The sequence below is a fragment of the Nicotiana attenuata genome, unplaced genomic scaffold, assembly GCF_001879085.1.
Source record: "Nicotiana attenuata strain UT unplaced genomic scaffold, NIATTr2, whole genome shotgun sequence".
Taxonomy (NCBI): Eukaryota; Viridiplantae; Streptophyta; class Magnoliopsida; order Solanales; family Solanaceae; genus Nicotiana; species Nicotiana attenuata.
In genome coordinates, this window is record NW_017670442.1 from 632,047 (window position 1) to 650,044 (window position 17,998).

The following is a 17,998-nucleotide window of genomic DNA, read 5'->3' on the forward strand; positions in this document are numbered from 1 at the left end:
AGGCCGTAGAAATTAGCGGGTATGATATCGAGTATAAACACCGGACTGCCATAAAATCTCAAATTTTGGCAAACTTTGTGGTTGACTTCACGCTGGCTTTGATACCTGAGGTCGAAAAGGAGATACTACTCACTTGGGGTATTAACTCGGGGATCTAGACCCTATTCACAGACGGTGCCTCAAACACGAAGGGGTCTGGGCTCAATATCGTATTGAAACCACCTACGGGTAACATAATTAGGCAGTCTATTAGAACTGTTAAATTGACTAACAACGAAGCCAGGTATGAGGCTATGATTGCCGGTCTAGAATTGGCTAAGAGCCTGGGGGGCGAAGTGATCGAAGCTAAATATGACTCCCTCCTCATGATAAATCAAGTCAACGGAATGTTCAAAGTAAAGGAGGAACGGATTCAGAGGTACTTGGACAAGTTGCAGGTGACCTTACACCAATTCAAGGAATGGACTCTACAGTGCGTGCCTAGGGATCAAAATTGTAAGGCCGATGCACTAGGCAACTTGGAGTTGTCTGTCGACTCCGATGAATTCGACTCGAGGGCAGTGGTGCAACTGATGAACTCAGTGGTAGAAGAAGGTCATGCCGAGGTAAACTCAAGAAGTTTGAATCGGTATTGGAGAAACAAATACATAGACTACCTGAAGACAGGAAAATTGTCATCGAATCCCAAGGAATCAAAAGCCCTGCGCACCAAAGCTGCCAGGTTCAGCTTAGTCGAGGGGAAATTGTTCAGAAGATCCTTCTTCGGCCCACTAGCTGCTTGGGTCCAGGAGACAATGAATACGCTACAAGAGAGTTCCACGAGGGCACTTACGGGAACCACTCCGGAGCAGAATCCCTGGTTCAGAAGTTAATCAGAGTCAGTTACTACTAGAATGAAATAGAAAAAGATGCGAAAGACTTAGTACGGAAATGCAACGAATGTCAAAGACACGCCCCAATGATTCATCGATCGGGAGAAGAGTTTCATCCGGTCATGTCGCTACGGCCGTTTATGAAATGGGGGATAGACATCGTCGGTCCTATGCCTTGGGCGCTCGGTAAAGCCCAGTACATACTACTCATTACCGATTACTTTTCCAAGTGAGTCGAAGCTCAGGTGTGCGAGAAGGTCCAGGAGAAAGAGGTCATCAACTTCATCTGGGATCACATAATATGTGGATTTAGGATACCGGCCGATATCATTTGTGACAATGGAAAACAATTCATCGGCAGGAAGGTAAGTAGTTTTTTCGAAGACCACAAAACCAAAAAGATATTATCAACACCTTATCACCCTAATGGGAACAGACAAGCAGAATTGACGAACAAAACTATACTCTAAAACTTGAAGAAGAGACTGACCGATTCGAAAGTAAAGTAGAAGGAAATCTTGCTCAAAGTCTTGTGGGCATATCAAATGACTTCGAAGTCGAGTACCGGAGCGGCCCTGTTCTCTCTATTCTACAGTGCGGAAGCCTTGATCCTAGTCTAAGTGGGGGAATCGAACCTCAGTTTCCAATATGCTACCAAAATGTCAAACGGCAAGGCCATGACTACGAGTCTGGACTTATTGGATGAAAGGTGGGAAGCCACCCTGGTCCGGTTGGCCGCCCAAAAGCAGCAAGTAGGAAAGTACTACGACAGAAGAGCTAACCTTCGACATTTTCAAGTCAATAACTTGGTGTTAAGGAAAGCAACGCTACATACCAGGAGCTCAAACGACAAGAAACTAGGCCCAAATTAGGAAGGACCATATAGAATTGCCGGAATAACCGGGAAATGTTCATATAAACTCGAGTCGGGAAACGGTGTACAACTACCAAACAACTGGAATGTGTCACACATAAAACGGTACTACTTCTAAGGTACGAGAAAAATTCCCCTTTGAAATCTGTTATGTTACAGACTAACTTGTGCAGGTACTCGGTCGGGGGTAAATGTGACTATTATGTCTGAAAGCACGTGTTGTACTCTTTTTTCCTTGAACCAATTTTTCCTGAGGTGAGTTTTACGGCAAGATTTTTAACGAGGCAACAGTAAAACATGATACTTTAGTTTCAAAGGTCAACCTAAAGCCAAAGTCGCTGATCACCTACACTGGATCAACAGTATTCGAGCCCTCACAAATTCGATCTCAAATACTAGGGGCCATTACCCCCTAAGTTAGGATCCTTACAAGGTGTTATTACTTAATGTGAATAGCCAAGTCTTGGTAATTAGGATTCATTTTAAGGATCAAACGGTCAAACGAACCGTACCCGTGTAGCCTACTCTTGCCATGCCATAAGGTTTACACGCATCCGATTATGTACTCTACATACAAAGCAATGAAAGAAATTTGCCTTTTATATATTATCACTATGCAGTTTGCACTATAGATGCATTCGTTGAATCACTTAGAACGAACAGCCGATCCTAAATCCTAGAGCCCACGGGTTACCTCGACTCGGGGACTGTCGTCTGATAAAAAATCGTATGGCCTGGGCTATTGAATCCTGGAGGCACCAAGCTTATTAGGCAGGACCTGATCATGAAAAGCTACACCAACCTAAAACGGCTCGGAGAGGTCCAATTCCGTACTCAGAAAGTAAGGCCCTTACGTATGATTAAAACCTATTAAAGGGTTACCCTCAGCAAACACCGTCATGTATGACTAAAACATTCATGTATCTTAAAGGCCTTCAATTTTATCAAAATTTCAAAGCCACGAACAACTCGGAGTTACAATCGAAACCGGGCCTCATTCGGGCTTTCGGGGAATGGATGCTCCAGATCACGTCTAATTCTATGCTGAGGCATTAAGTTCAATCCATAAACAAAAAATTTCAAATAGATGCTTAAAAGTAAAAGATACAGTGTTGCCGAAGGAAAAATTGTATATATATTCCAAAAGGAATTTACAAAGGCACGATAAAATGGCCTCAAAATAAACAAAAAAAGAAAATATACAAAGGGAAAAAGAGCTAAGGCTTCTCCGCCTAATCTTCATCGGAGTTCAACTCAGCACCGGAACATTCGGGACCTTCGGGCTCATAAATCTCTTTTGCCTCGGCCTCAAGCCTCTTGGCCTTTTCAATTTCGGCTAACAGATTAAATCCCCGGACGTTAATCTCCTCGAGGGTCTCCCTCTGGGACAGCCGCTTTACATACTCGGCCTTCATTAATAAACGGGCCTCGGCTATCTCCATATCAGTTTTATACTGGGCCATCATTTCTTCAACGTCGGAGGAATCAATCGAGGTTGCATCTAACTTGGACTTCAGCACAGTATATTCCCGATTGAGGTCGTCCTGTTCTGAGACGGCTAAATCCAGTTGTGCCCTAAGCTCGTCATTTAGCCGAGACCACTTGTCGGCTTTATCTCTTTGCCACCCGAAGCTGGTCATTGACAAACGATAACTCCTCTTTTGTAGCCTCCTTTTTCCGAGGCCAGAAGGTCCATCATGCTCCTCAACGTCTCGACAGAAGTGCTAAGCTCGTTCATCTCGGCCCGGAGTTGGTCAATCAGGTCGATCTTCTCTTGGACCTGCGAGGTCGCGTCATTAGTCACTATGCGTAACTTCTCATTTTAACCTCAAAAATACTTACCTTCTCGACCAGGTCGGCGGAGCCTCCTTTTGAGCTTTTTCCAGCTCGGCTCGAAGAATAGGGAGGTCTTTGAGGGCCTCATCTTTTTGCACACTGAGAACCCTATACATGTCCTTCTGCAGGACTTGCTCTTTGAGCTCGAACTTGAGCTGGCTGACTTCCATTCGAGACCGAAGGAAGCTTTCATGGTAGAGCACCGAAGCCTAAAAAACAAAACGATAAGGTCAAGAGGACATGCTAAAGTTAGATAACATGCACGAAGGGCACAAGGAGGGGGAAACTTACCCGGTTCAGTTCCTGTTGTGCCTCATTGAAGATGTTCGATGTGCCCACTTCATTCATCTTCGCCTGGTCCTCTCCGATCACCAGGAAACGAAGATAGTTGGCCATGCCCAACAGAGCAGATAACACCCAGGTGTCCGCCGAGATAGTGAACACGACCGTTCTTTTACGGTTGGGATCCACGCTCGGTGCAGGGAACTACCTCACCAACTTCGGGCTCGAGCTCGGCTCGCTTGCCCCTGATGACCGGTCCTTTTTTTGGATCTCCAGGTGACCAAACTTGGAATAATCCTAACGCGCCCATGTCCACACCATCAAAGAACATGTTGAGGGCCTCATCTGCACCCCGTACTGTCTCGTTTGACTTCTGTTATTAGCCTAAGCCTCTTCAAACATAGACTCTGTATGAGACGGTAACTCTGCGATGTCAATGACACCGACTATTTTCTTCGGGCCAGGGATAGTTTCTCGGGAGGTCGTAGCCTCTAATTTTCCTTCTAGCTCTCGAGCTAAAGAGGGATTGGCCTCTTGACCGCCTTCCCCGGTTACCACCTATTCTTCTTCGTCAATTATCGGCCCATGAGCGACGAACTCTAGTTCATCGTCTTCAGGGTAGTCCCTGAGTCGGTAGAGGGAGTCGAGGTCCGATACCCTTGCTTGGATACTCTTCTTGTTGTGTTTCCAAACTCGGACAGTTACCCTCTTCTTCTTAGCGTCGACGTCCGAGGAGCCAAAAGATTTCCTCTTTTTCTCCTCCTGTGCAGCAACTCCGGGCTATCCCGAAGCAGAGGGTTTAGCAAGTGAGGACGGAGCCTCATCCTCGTCCAATGGCCGAAGCTCAGTGGTCTTGGGCAAACTTGTAAAAGAAAAGGAACTTAGTAGAAATGAAGGTTGAGTATGAAAGTAGACTTGTTCAGAAGGAGCACTCACCATGGGAGCGGGTCCGATCGAGGACGAACTCCACTGTTCAACCTAAGATCAGGCCCGACCATCACATTGCGATTGGTTTGATCAATTATTTTATCTTTAACTTATTTATTTGTTTTTATTAATAATGTATTGAATTAAATCACATATCCTTCAAACCGCGTACAAATTTAATTGTTACTCATTTTTTAGGGTAAACACTCTTCAATATAGAAATGTGTTACTTTTAAATAAATAATGCCACATAAAATAGAATGGAGGAAGTATTTAATTATTCCGCCTGAAAAGAACAAGTACTTGGCCCACATGCCCATAAACTAGCATCAATGTTTCCATTTGATGTTCAATTTGTCTACGGAATTTAACAACCGCCCAGAATCTCAGATTTGCAAGATTTAGTATGAAAAGAACCTATTTTTAGATAATAAGTGGAAGTATATCAAGTAATATAATGTTGTCTTTATTTCAGGCACATGCATAGATTCTACTTAAACATGGAGATAACCAAAAAGGATCCTACTTGGATATTTGATATTAAGATTTCAGTTGTTCTCATCTCTAGCGGCGGATGCAGCCTAATGGAGCAGGGTTTATATGAATCCAATATTTTTGACATAACGTATAAATTTATATAAAAATTCGTTAAGTTACAATAAATAGTAGGTCAGAGCCTATAATTCTAAAAAATAGTAGGTTCGATGCTAAAAATATCTTAAAGGTTAAATTCGTAGAGTTTAAATTGGATCCGGGCTCTGCTCATCTCCTGCCACCAACCTCATTATAGAAATGTAAATGACCAAAATATATTAGCTTCATGTCATGGAGATTTATATATAAAAGATATAACGATTAGAGATCCTTTTATTTTTTTCAATGCTAGTCTATATATTATTGTTCTTTCTATACTAGTGTATAAATCAGTTGTGGACCGAAAAAATACAGTTTTTCTTTCTTATAATTCTTAACAAGTTTTCAACCCATGATTAGATTTAAAAATCTATCTATATAGAATAGGAGAAGCAAAACCACTATATTAAGACAAGTGTCTTAACCACAAAAAGCCAAGTGGCATTGTTAAGACAAAATAAACTACTTTTCTAACTAACTTTTTATTGAATTTTAAATTTTGAATTAATTGGTTACACTACTTGAATTAATAAATACAGATATCTTAATTATCAATAAAAAACGAAAATACAAAAAATATTCTANAAAGAGAGAGCTTGTTTTTAAGGAAGACGGACAGGAATACGCTCAAGTTCTTCGTATGCTCGGTAATGGGCGTTGTGAAGCTATGTGTATCGATGGTACAAAACGTCTTTGTCACATACGTGGTAAGATGCATAAGAAGGTTTGGATCGCCGCCGGTGATATCATCCTTGTTGGCCTCCGTGATTATCAGGCAAGATCCTAATTTTTCTCTTTTATTCAAGCTTCATTGACTCTATTAATTAACTGAGATTTTTTTCCTTTATTTCTCACATCCTTTTTTTCCTATTAAAAATTGAGATTTTTGATGGACCAGAATGGAGCCAAAAAAATATAGAGGATCGGCTAGTTCAGGATTGAGCTAAAGTTAATGATTGATTAATTGAATAGCCGTGATTTTGCTTTTCCCTTGCTGTCTGTGTGTTTTATGTATTTGTCTATGGAACTTTCAGTTTCTAAAGGTTGTGACTTTCTCTACCAAAAAGAAAAGGAAAGGAAAAAGAATGAGTAGATGGTTCATATTTCTTGTTCGTTCAATGATTGTTAGATTTTGATAACCTTAATAATAACGCATGATGTGCACTATTGCAGTTTGTGTATTTGATAATTAAGTGTCATCAGAGTATAAATATACAATTTTATTTTTGTTTGCTTGTGTGTGGTCATTTGAGTGTCATGAGTATTGGGCTTAGTTCAAGTTGCAAAGGTTGAGGGGACTTGTGTCTTTAGGACCTACAGGTTTGAGCCCTGTGCCATGCGAACTGAGCTNAATTTAAATTTATTAAAGTAATACGATCTAATATGTTCAAACAAGCCCGATTAGGATTTAATTTAAATAATATTGTTTAATACCGACCACGCATCGCGCGGGTACGACTACTAGTATTGCCTAATAATCAGATTCAGGCCAAATAATTATCCGATTTCATACTTCAAATTCTTCGGTAACCGATATGTCATAGTTGTAACTACTAATTCAAAACGGATGACAGCAACGAAAGGTATAAAAGTTCGATTGCTAAACTAGATTCATGAAGATCTTGTACCAAAAAACAAAAAAAAAAAAAGCAATTATTCCCTCCACTTCCTTTTATGTGATTATATTTTATTGACTAAGAAAGAAAAGAAAAAATTGAAATTTGTGACGTTAAACATATCATAAAATTTAATCAGTATGTGTAGCCATAAAATTAATTAGGTTGTCGCTAAGGGTAAAATAAAACATTTAAATTAGATTATTTTTTTTAAATTTAGAAAGTTATCATTCTTAATTAGACATACTAAAAGGAACATAGGTATATAAACTGAAAAGGAGGGAGTAATACTTTCTTAATCATGCTCCCCCTGAAGTTAATCCACATTCCATGACGTATTCGTAGGATACGATAGCTGGGAAAACAAAAAAGTTTTTAGCACTCTTTACTTGCAACTTGCAAGTATATCTATTAAGAAATACACTAAATATAAATAAATATTTTACTATAAATTTAGTTATTATTATTTATTAATCTGAGATTGTTGTAGGAACTCATAAACTTTTAATTCTGAATCCAAAGTAGCATAGCAAAGTAAATTATTCACCCTTTATCGACTCATCTTTTTTTTTTTTTTTTCTTCCTTTTTTGGTCTAGGAGACATGGTTAGGGTTTTTCCTTTATCCCATTTTCACGACCACTAAAGGAGAACTTTTGGACAATAACACATCCTTCAAACCAGCTGCTATGGACCCAAACACATTTGTCTGTTGACTCTATTTTGTATCCTGCTACCGTATGGTCGTCAATGTAATACCCGGATTCAATAACTTAAAAATGAATCAAATAGACATGCGTCGACAGAACAATCCATTTAATATCAATACTGATCATCACCACCATGTGATATAAATAATTCATTTATCTCAAGAAAATTTATGAGATTATGGAACTAGTTGAACATTTCGACAAGATTTGATGCGGATTTACAAAATACTGAAAAAGCACTTCTCGTCCATCAAATGGACCGAGTGCACCTTCTACATTAAAAATATAAAACACAAAGTGTTACTATGATACAAAAGGATTTTGGGATCAAACTCAACATCTAAACGTTGAGATAAAAAATCATCTAGACAAGGCATGGACGGGGCTAGCGTTCTAGCTATGGGTTGGCAAAACCCAATAATTTTAGCCGAGATCCTATATTTATGTTAAGAACTCCATCCGTATAAACAATATACACAGAAACCGTAAATTCAAGATTCTAAATCCGCCTCTGAGACAAGAAAAGGAAATGTTCAGACATGATTAACGTTCTCTTTGACGGCCGTCATTAAACGATAGTCGAAAAACCCACTTGGAGAATGACTTCTTCTTTGAACTCAAACTTGACTGGTGGTGATTTTGGTTGTTGTTATTGGTAGAATCAACAAAAGCCTTCAAACGTTGTATGGCAAGGTTTAGCGCATCTTCGGACATGTTAGCGAAACATGCACGAAACCAGCCCGGTTCTGTACAATGGCACGAGGATCCAGGGGAAATATTCAGTCCAACGTCGTACACTATTTTCTTCCATAATTCTATTTCTGCATCAAAAGCATTTGATCTTAAGAGATGTCTCATGTCAACCCAACAAAACAAGCCAGCATTGCTATCAAGGCAGCTAATTCCAGTATTTTGAAGACCTCGAACTAGCATTTCATGTCTTTTCTTGAGCCTCTTTTGATTTTCAGAGATATACATTTTTGTGAATTTTTTGTCAGAGAGCATGGCCGAGAGAAGGTACTGAGTTTGGGATGAAATTAATCCGAAACTGGACATTTTGGTGGCGGCGGCGACAACTAATTCGTCGTTGGAATAAATGGCACCAATTCGAAATCCTGGAAGACCTAAATCTTTTGAAAGGCTATAGACAATGTGAACTCGATCCCATACTTCGGTATTCATGTAGTTGTTTTCTGTTAGTACCTCCATGACACTAACAAAGCTAGGCGAGTTAAAAACAGCGCCCGAATAGATTTCGTCACTAATGAGATGGATGTTTTTTGTAGAAATGAAGGTTAAAAGGAGTTGAATTTCTTGTTTGCTCAATGTTGTGCCCAATGGGTTTGAAGGGTTTGTCACAAGAACTCCTTTCACTTTAAGGTTTCGTGTTTTGGCTTCTTGGTAAGCTTCTTCAAGAGCGGATTCTGTTATTCTAAAGCCATTTGAACTTGTGCATTGTATTGGCACAATCTCAGCCCCCGTTCTCCATTTTAGATCTCTATCAAATCTGCATTACACAATGCAATAATACCATAATTAGTAAAGAACATAGTTTTCATTTTAGCAAAAGAGATGTTAATACATTAGTTAGTAGTATAGTAAAATCTACGTTAGAAGCAAAAGGATTAACGTAACGTACCCAGGGTAGTATGGAGTGGGAAGGAGAAAAGCATCGCCATGGTCGGCAAGACAAAACATGAGTGTCTCATTTGCAGAAGTAGCGCCGGCTGTTAGTACAAGCTTGTTTGAATCAAAGCTCACTTTGTTCCCTCTTATTTCTGCCATGAATTGAACCAATGCCTGCATATATGGTAAACATAACAATGTAAGACTATTATGTAAAAGATACATGCACACTAAATTAATGTAGTATTTAAATTAATTAGTGGAATATAGACGTACGTTTTTCAAAGCTGGTAGGCCGTGATAATCTTGAAATAGGGCAAGCTCTCTAAATATTGACTCTCCGTTTCTCTTAAATCCAGCTGCATCTGGGTTTTGAACAAGCCATGACTCTAACAAATCGAAAGAGAGCTGCACATGAAAACGTTCACGTAAATTCCAAGTCAAAACAAGAAGTAATTAAATGCATAAACCCGATAATCAGCAATGGGGAGAGGTGCGGTGCGCAGAGGCGGCTCAACACTACATGTGGCCTAAAGCGAAAATTTAAAAAGAGGCCTCAAAAGACATTCGAGGTTAAGAAATACTTTTTTATATCTAATCCTTTGATAATTTCATTAGCTTAAGATTCAAAAATTATCTAAAAAGCACTTAAAGAATAGAAGAAGATTCTACAAAATCATAGTTAGAAACAAAATTGATTCAAGTTGAAATGAGTTAGACAAATTAAGAAGTTGAGCCCATCCACCATGCGTGAGGTAACAAAAAAGAATAATAAAAAATACGAAAAAAATACAAAATTAATAATCTACAATTTTTAGTCTAAACTTTAAAAATTGACAACAAATGATTAAAACTAACTTATTTATTACTAATAATAAATACATAATTATTTATACTATATGTAATTATTTGACTAAATTTGGGGCCTTAATTTTATAGGGGCCTAGTGTTAATTACTGTTATCTAACCTGATTCTCTGCAAGACCCATCTGGATTATTCCTTTAGGATTCCGAGTTTCATCGTATGGGTTCTTCTCGTACTCTTGCCATCCTAGGAAGTATGAAGAATCTTGTCCGTGAGAGTTACACATGACTTTCTTCGATAGGAGCTTCATATTTTCTGATGTTTTTGTATTTGAGATCTCACAACTTCAAGCAAATGTGCCAAAAATAGAAGGCCAACAAAAATTATTTGGCCAAGCAAGTAACTAATAATTAAGCACTTGAAAAATATTTGTTTGAGAGACAAAATAGTAGTAGATGAAGGATGAAGGGTAGTATTTGAATGGTATGTTGCTATGTGCTAGATATCCGGGTGAGCTATATATATAGAGGAGTTTAGTAATGAAGAAACAACACATCAGCAATACTCACCATATTTTTCAAACTTTGACTCAGCCGTTTTTGTTTTTTGTTCGTTTATTATGAAACAATCAATTACTAGTAACTTAAGTACATGTGCCGGGATATGTATAATAATTTAACGCGCTTTTATATCGTTTTATTGAACGTTAGGGGACATTGGGGGTTCAATTGTCCCGGCTTGTCCAAGGGTTTAACGAGAAAGTGGAATTAATGTCCCCATCTATATATATTTTCCTATACTTGGTAAAAAAACCACTTGGAAAAAGATAATGTTGCCGATGTTTGTATGTTACTACAGTCAAACCTCTCTATAATAGCTTTGTTTCGAATATTTTTGGATGTTATAGCGAATTGCTGTTATAGAGAACATATATTATAACATAACATAAACGAAAAAGGGCTTGATATCTCCCTCTACTTTGTTTTATTGTTCAATCCTGTCCCCCGTTATACTTTCCGTCCAAATTTACCCCTACCGTCCATCAAAGTTCTATATTTGCCCCTATTTTAACGGTCGGGACACGTGGCACATTCTGAATACGGAAAAGGGCCTGATATATCCCTATACTTTATTTTATTGTTCAATCCTATCCCTCGTTATACTTTCCGTCCAAATTTACCCATGCCCTCCATCAAAGTTCTATATTTTCCCCTATTTTAATGGCCGGGACACGTGGCATATTTTAGGAGAAAGAACCAGTACAAAAACAAAAAAACTCCAAACCGCCTTAGAACCCATGACCCACATGCTCGTTTTTCCTCTCTTAATTTTTTTCCAAATTTCTCTTAAATAAAAACTTTTAATCCGTGTAAGAGATTATCATAGTCTGACAAAGAGATGAGGTTCAAAGACACAAGGTTCTGTCATCTCTTTGCTTGTTGCCACCATTTTTTTCTACTTCTATTTTCTTACTCCTCACTCCCTTACATTTTTTTCTTCATCTTGTTATCACTGAATGAAACTCCACCTTTGAAAACAAAACTGGTCGAAGTCGCCCACAATTCCTTGCATATGTATTTTCTTTCAATCTCATTGATTTAAGAAAAAATTGAAATAGGTGTGGCAGAAAATTTGAAACTTCAGACGGGCTTGATGGAATTCTTTCTCCGGCGATCTCAAAACAACGATAGGAGGTTGGGTCCAATTTCGAACAGTTCAATGAAGCTGGGGAAGTAATTTCTACGGCTAAAATAAATATAGTAAGATTTCATACATGCCCAAGTACTCAAGACCATTCACGAAATCACGCCGGCGCCGGAAATTGTGTCTTTGAACCTCATCTCTTTATCAGACTAAGATAATCTCTTACACGGATTAAAAGTTTTTATTTAAGAGAAGTTTGGAAAAAAATTAAGAGAGGAAAAACGAGCATGCGGGTCATGGGTTCTAGGGCGGTTTGGAGTTTTTTTGTTTTTGTACTGGTTCTTTCTCCTAAAATATGCCACGTGTCCCGGCCGTTAAAATAGAGGCAAATATAGAACTTTGATAGAGGGCATGGGTAAACTTGGACGGAAAGTATAACGAGGGATAGGATTGAATAATAAAATAATGTATAGGGATATATCAGGCCCTTTTCCGTATTCAGAATGTACCACGTGTCCCGGCCGTTAAAATATGGGCAAATATAGAACTTTGATGGACGGTAGGGGTAAATTTGGACGAAACGTATAACGGGGGACAGGATTGAACAATAAAACAAAGTAGAGGGATATATCAGGCCCTTTTCCGTAACATAAAAATTGATTCCGAAAAAGCTTGGTTTTATAGTGAAATGTGGTTATATAAGAATGCTATTATAGAGATGTCTGACTGTATTACTACTCTAGATTAACATAAGAAAAGTAATAGTAGTATTATTTTCTATTTTGTATAATATTATTACTAACTAAGAATAAATTTGTCACTATAATATATTCCTCTATCCCAATTTAATGTGTATACTTTTCTTTTTAGTCTGTCCAGAGAAAAATGTCATACTCCTTATTTTAAAAAAATTAAGCTTTAAACTTTTCATTTTACCTAGATGATTCACACCCACACAAATGTTTGTGGCTTATTTTAGATTACAAGTTTAAAAAATCTTACTTTTAAACTTGCATTAGCATCACAATATTCATCAATACGTACTTAAAATATTTTTCTGAATCATAGGATTAGTGTTTCTTAATAAGTTATAATAATAATTAGTTATTAAATTTCTCCGAGAAATCTATGTTTGAAAGGAATATCGATTATGGTATTTGAAATATTTTTACTCTTTTCGGATGAACAAAGTATGTAACTTAATAATGTCGACAAGCAAATGAAGAAGACAACCATGGGCGCACACATAAAAAATTCCATCCAAAAGTAAAGACCAGTGGCTGTGCCTCTGCTCCATTTGTTCCCTCCTATTGTCCCATCTCCTCGATATGTGTCGGCCACTCAATCTTTTCTTGTCCTCAGGTAGCATTGGGCGAAAAAAAATTTTGTTTTCTTAACTAATTCTAAATTATTACTCCCTCTTGTTCCAATTTATATGAATCTTTTTTCTTTTTGGTCTGTTCCAAAAAGAATGAACCCTTTCTAAATTTAGTAACAATTTAGCTTAAACTTACAGTTCTATCCTTAATGAGAAGCTTTTATAACCACAAAAATACTCTGTACCCCTTTTTGAGTGGTTTAGGACCACAATTCTAAAAGTCTTCATTTTTTCTTTCGTATCCAGTCAAACAGGTTCACATATATTAGAACGGATGGAGTATTATTTTTTCACATGGTAGTTTCTTATTTCTAATTATTTGAGTGAAATAGCCTATAAAATAATGAGTTCAAGTCAATCTCCGCTTTCTAACAGCTTGGCATTTCGGATTAGTGAAAATTAAAGAATTACAAAAATAAAATTATGCACAAGTTTAATTTGGTTAGCACGGAAGGAGCATTCACACTGCTTAATGCACTTAGACCGAATTCACATTTCTAAAAACAGCTCAACTATTATTCAAGATAGAGAAAATCTGCAATTCTTAAATTCTAAAGACTGTATAGCACAATTTAATTTTATTTATTAGTGGGGCGGTTTGGTTTACACTAGGTACATGGATCGGGGTTTGGTTTCTATCAAAACCAAATCAACCAACTATATCGGTTTGAATTGGTTCGGTTTTGTCGAATTTTTGAATTTTTCGAATTTTTTGATTATTTTTTTACGTGAATATTATTTCAATATTACTTTGTTAAAGTTTTAATAAGTAAATATATATTTAGTAGCAATTGATAAAATTAATAAACATATGATCTATTAAAATATTCTTATGAGAGAACTTTCTTAGTAACACATAATAGTTACTCCCTCAGTTTCATATTAGATGAGGTACTTTCCTTTTTAGTCTGTTCCAAAATAAATGACACATTTCTAAATTTGAAAATAATTCAAACTTTAAACTCTTTATTTTACCCCATTTACCCTTAATGAGAAGCTTTTATAGCCACACAAATGGCATGGCCCCACAAACCTTCTACCCATTAAGTTTTAAGACCACAAGTTTCAAAAGTCTTCTTCTTTCTTTTTAAACTCTGCGCCGAGTCAAACTACCTCATCTAATATGAAACAGAGGGAGTATCTTTTTGTCGTCTCACAATAATCTTTCTTTGATGTATACTTTCAAGGTTAACCTAGTTTAATATTTAAACATAAAAATTAATATGATACCTAAATTATGTTCTATTTAATTTTAAATTATCAAAATATCACTTCAAATTCAAAAAAGATAAATGAATTTAATAGATCTTGATATATGAATATGGAAGAACAAAGAGATTGACACATTTCAATAACACTTGATAAGAAAGTGATCATACAACCTATTATTTAAAATTAATAAAAATGGAGCACTTTATATTCTATTAAATATTACATCCATAAGCGAATCTCAAATATTTCTATATATTTTTTTAAAGAATATTCTATATAAAGTCTTAAAAGTATATATAAAAATTATTTATTTATATGTCGATTTGATTCGGATTTTTTTTTACTCATGACCAAACCAAATCAAGTCAAACCTAATCGGGTTTTTTAATCGGTTTGATTTGACTTATCGGTTTGGTGCGATTTTTCGGTCGGTTTTTACACCCCTAATTTACACAATACAAGTGAGGAACAGTTCATGATCCAAGTCTGTAATTTTATTACGATCGTGGAATTTTAAGTTATTGACCATAAAGTCATTGGTTGACTTCGAACAAACAAACACTTATGACTCTAAAATGTGTAACTGATACTCGCTCCGGTCCAAAATAAGTGATTTTTTGGCCTTTTTTTTGTAGTCCAAAATAAGTGATTTTTCTAGATTTCAAGAATGAATTAATTATTTTTTTCCTACATTGTCCTTGAAGTAAATGGTGTTGGAATATGTGTTAGGAGTGTTTATGTGAGATAGTAAAGGTTAATCTGGTCAATTTCATTGCTAATTAATGCTAAAAGATGGATTTCTTAATTTGTGTGAAAACATCCAAAAAAATCACTTAATTAATTAAGGTAATAAGAAGTTGATAAAACGGAAACGCATCTCTCATTTAATGGATTTAATTACTCGGGTGTGATTGACCAAATGAATCGTTTTTAGAATTTAATGAACAGATAATTAAATCGTGCTTCATTTTTGCACAACATTAAGGCAGCTTGGTAATACAAATTGTAGATCTGATTGACTGATTCAACCTCTGCCTTAAGCTTAATTAATTAAGAGACTAAAAACGACATGATACTCAGATCTAAAACAAGGTGGTGACTGTTTTTCCTAGGATTGACTACGATTAATGTTTGGATCCACATATAAATTTTGTGTATCTTTGATTGAAGCAGAGCATTGTGCAATCTAAATTCTTAATTACCTGTATATGTTAAGGGCGGAGCTACAATTTAATTCAAAATGATTAAATTAAATCCCCTTTATCGAAAAAAAATACATGCAAATAGGGGTAAAATAAGGCCTTTTTTATTTTTGTATAATAAATGAATTGCTTAATTAATCCCTTTGACCTCCTAATGCAACACAAACGTAGTTCAAAAATTATTTTAGGTCGCACGTTCATATCTCATGTGTGTTATTGTTGTATTTCTATTAGCATCCTTGTTAGAATTGTTGGCATTATTAGATCCGCTGCGGACGAGTCTTAATTTGCTTTCTTGTAATACAATCTCATTCATAATGCGATTTAACGAGAGCTTATATTTCAATATTACTGGAAAGAAATATACCAATATTTAGGTTTAAGATACTTTAAAACAGTGCATTGACAGATGTAAATATGCCTGAAACATTAAGGAATAACTTCAGATGGAAATAATATCCAACACAAATTACACGTAGTGGGAATCACACTAGTCTTTTCAATTGAAAACTGATCATAAAATCAGCCTAAATATTAGAGTTTCAGACCCATATATTTAAAATGTTTATGAGGAGTTGTATGGACATAAAGATGCTAGTCATTTTACTAAATGAGATATAAGGCTTTATTTGTTAACAATACATAAGTAGCAGGAACCAATTATTCTTGCTGGGTAAAATAATTTTTGAACTTTCATGGTGTATAGGATAAAATCGGTTCACATTACATACTCGAATGACAGAATAACACGTGAAACTCTCCCTCTTGGGAATGACTTGCGTATCGAGTCTCACATCCCCGCCCGCCTCCTGAGTAACACCACTCAACTTGCACTCCAAGTATTTTGTCTTGGTCCTGCTCAACTTGAAACCCTTAGATTATAGAGTATGTCTCCATACCTCCAGCCTTTCGTTAACGCCACATCGCGTCTCATCAATCAGGACTATGTCGTCCGCAAATAACAAGAACCAAGGCACCTCCCCTTGGATGTGACGTGTCAAAGAATCCATCGCCAGGGAAAACAAAAAAGGGCTGAGTGCTGATCCCTGATGAAACCCCATCTCAACCGAAAAGTAGTCAGTGTCTCCTTCTGCTGTCCTTACCCATGTCTTAGCCCCATCATACATGTCTTGGATCACTCTAATATATGCTACAGGCACACCTCCTGCCTCCAAACATCTCCATAGAACTTCTCTCGGTACTTTGTCATAGGCTTTCTCCAGGTCAATGAACACCATATGTAAATCCTTCTTCACCGCCCTATACCGCTCTACCAATTCCTCACAATGTGTATGGCCTCAGTAGTCGACCGTCCCGGTATGAAACCGAACTGGTTCTCAGAAATGGACACACACCTCCTCAATCTCCCTTCAATCACCCTCTCCCACACTTTCATCGTATGGCTTAACAACTTGATACCCCTATAGTTGTCACAGTTTTGGACATCCCCCTTGTTCTTGTACAACGGAATCATCGTACTCCGCCTCCACTCTTCGGGTATCTTCTTCGTCCTAAAAATGACGTTAAACAACCTAGCAAGCCATTCCACGCCCTCCTTGCCCACACTCTTCCAAAATTCCACCTAGATCTCGTCCGGTCCAGTCGCTCTACCCCTACTCATCCTGCGCATAGCCTCTTCCACCTCCCCCACTCGTATGCGCCTACAGTACCCAAAATCTCGCTGCCACTCCGAGTACTCCAACTCCCCCAATGCGATGCGCCTATCTCCCTCCTCGTTCAAGAGTTTATGGGAGTACGCCTGCCATCTCCGCCTGATCTGTGCCCCCTCCAATAAAACTCTTCCCTCCTCGTCTTTTATGCATCTCACTTGGTCCAGATCCCGGGCCTTCCGCTCCCTCACCTTAGCTAACCTATACAATTTCTTGTCCCCGCCTTTAACCCTCATTTCTTCATATAAACGACTAAATGCCGCGGCCTTAGCTGCTGTAACCGCCAACATCGCCTCTCTCCTAGCCTTCTTGTACCCCTCCCTGTTGGCACTCTAAATGTTCTTATTGCTGCCTCCGAAAGCCTGCTCCCGGAACCAAGCGGTCTGCTACCTTATCTCAATTTCAACGCTAAGTCTTGCATTTTATTTGATTTGTTTATCATTTTGGGATCAAGTCGATTCGTTTGTCTATAAACCACGCTATAAATTCAACTATACTATTTTACGGGTAAACACATGTGTTTCTCAATATGCTTGACGATGGAAAACACAAATTGAATAGAATAAAATGACCTTGCAAAGATCGTTTGTGTTTTATTCATAGTTATCTGTGATGCTTTTACTAATCCCAATAAAAATAGTCATATAACTAAAATAACATTTGTAATGAAGTACAAAACCAAATCTTCTGTTTGTTGCAAGGGAAGGGTGATT

At 37.4% G+C, this 17,998-nt stretch overlaps 1 protein-coding gene across 1 annotated transcript; it reads right to left on the reverse strand.

Moving 5' to 3' along the window:
* Positions 1 to 7,965: 7,965 nt before the first annotated feature.
* On the reverse strand, positions 7,966 to 10,654 carry LOC109239471 (1-aminocyclopropane-1-carboxylate synthase 3-like). Its single transcript, XM_019406041.1, has 4 exons — positions 10,343 to 10,654; positions 9,651 to 9,782; positions 9,388 to 9,548; positions 7,966 to 9,255 (listed from the first exon to the last, which is right to left on the reverse strand). The coding sequence occupies exons 1-4, from the start codon at positions 10,487 to 10,489 to the stop codon at positions 8,292 to 8,294; spliced, it is 1,404 nt and encodes a 467-aa protein (XP_019261586.1). The 5' UTR covers positions 10,490 to 10,654; the 3' UTR covers positions 7,966 to 8,291.
* Positions 10,655 to 17,998: the final 7,344 nt, after the last annotated feature.

Bases quoted from the DNA above. Each gene is read 5' to 3' on its own strand.
- LOC109239471 (XM_019406041.1), bottom strand. From the start codon at position 10,489: ATGAAGCTCCTATCGAAGAAAGTCATGTGTAACTCTCACGGACAAGAT. The intron at 9,783-10,342 runs GTTAGATAACAG...TTTCATGTGCAG, and splicing joins TGGGTCTTGCAGAGAATCAG to CTCTCTTTCGATTTGTTAGA. The intron at 9,549-9,650 runs GTACGTCTATAT...CCATATATGCAG, and splicing joins GCCTACCAGCTTTGAAAAAC to GCATTGGTTCAATTCATGGC.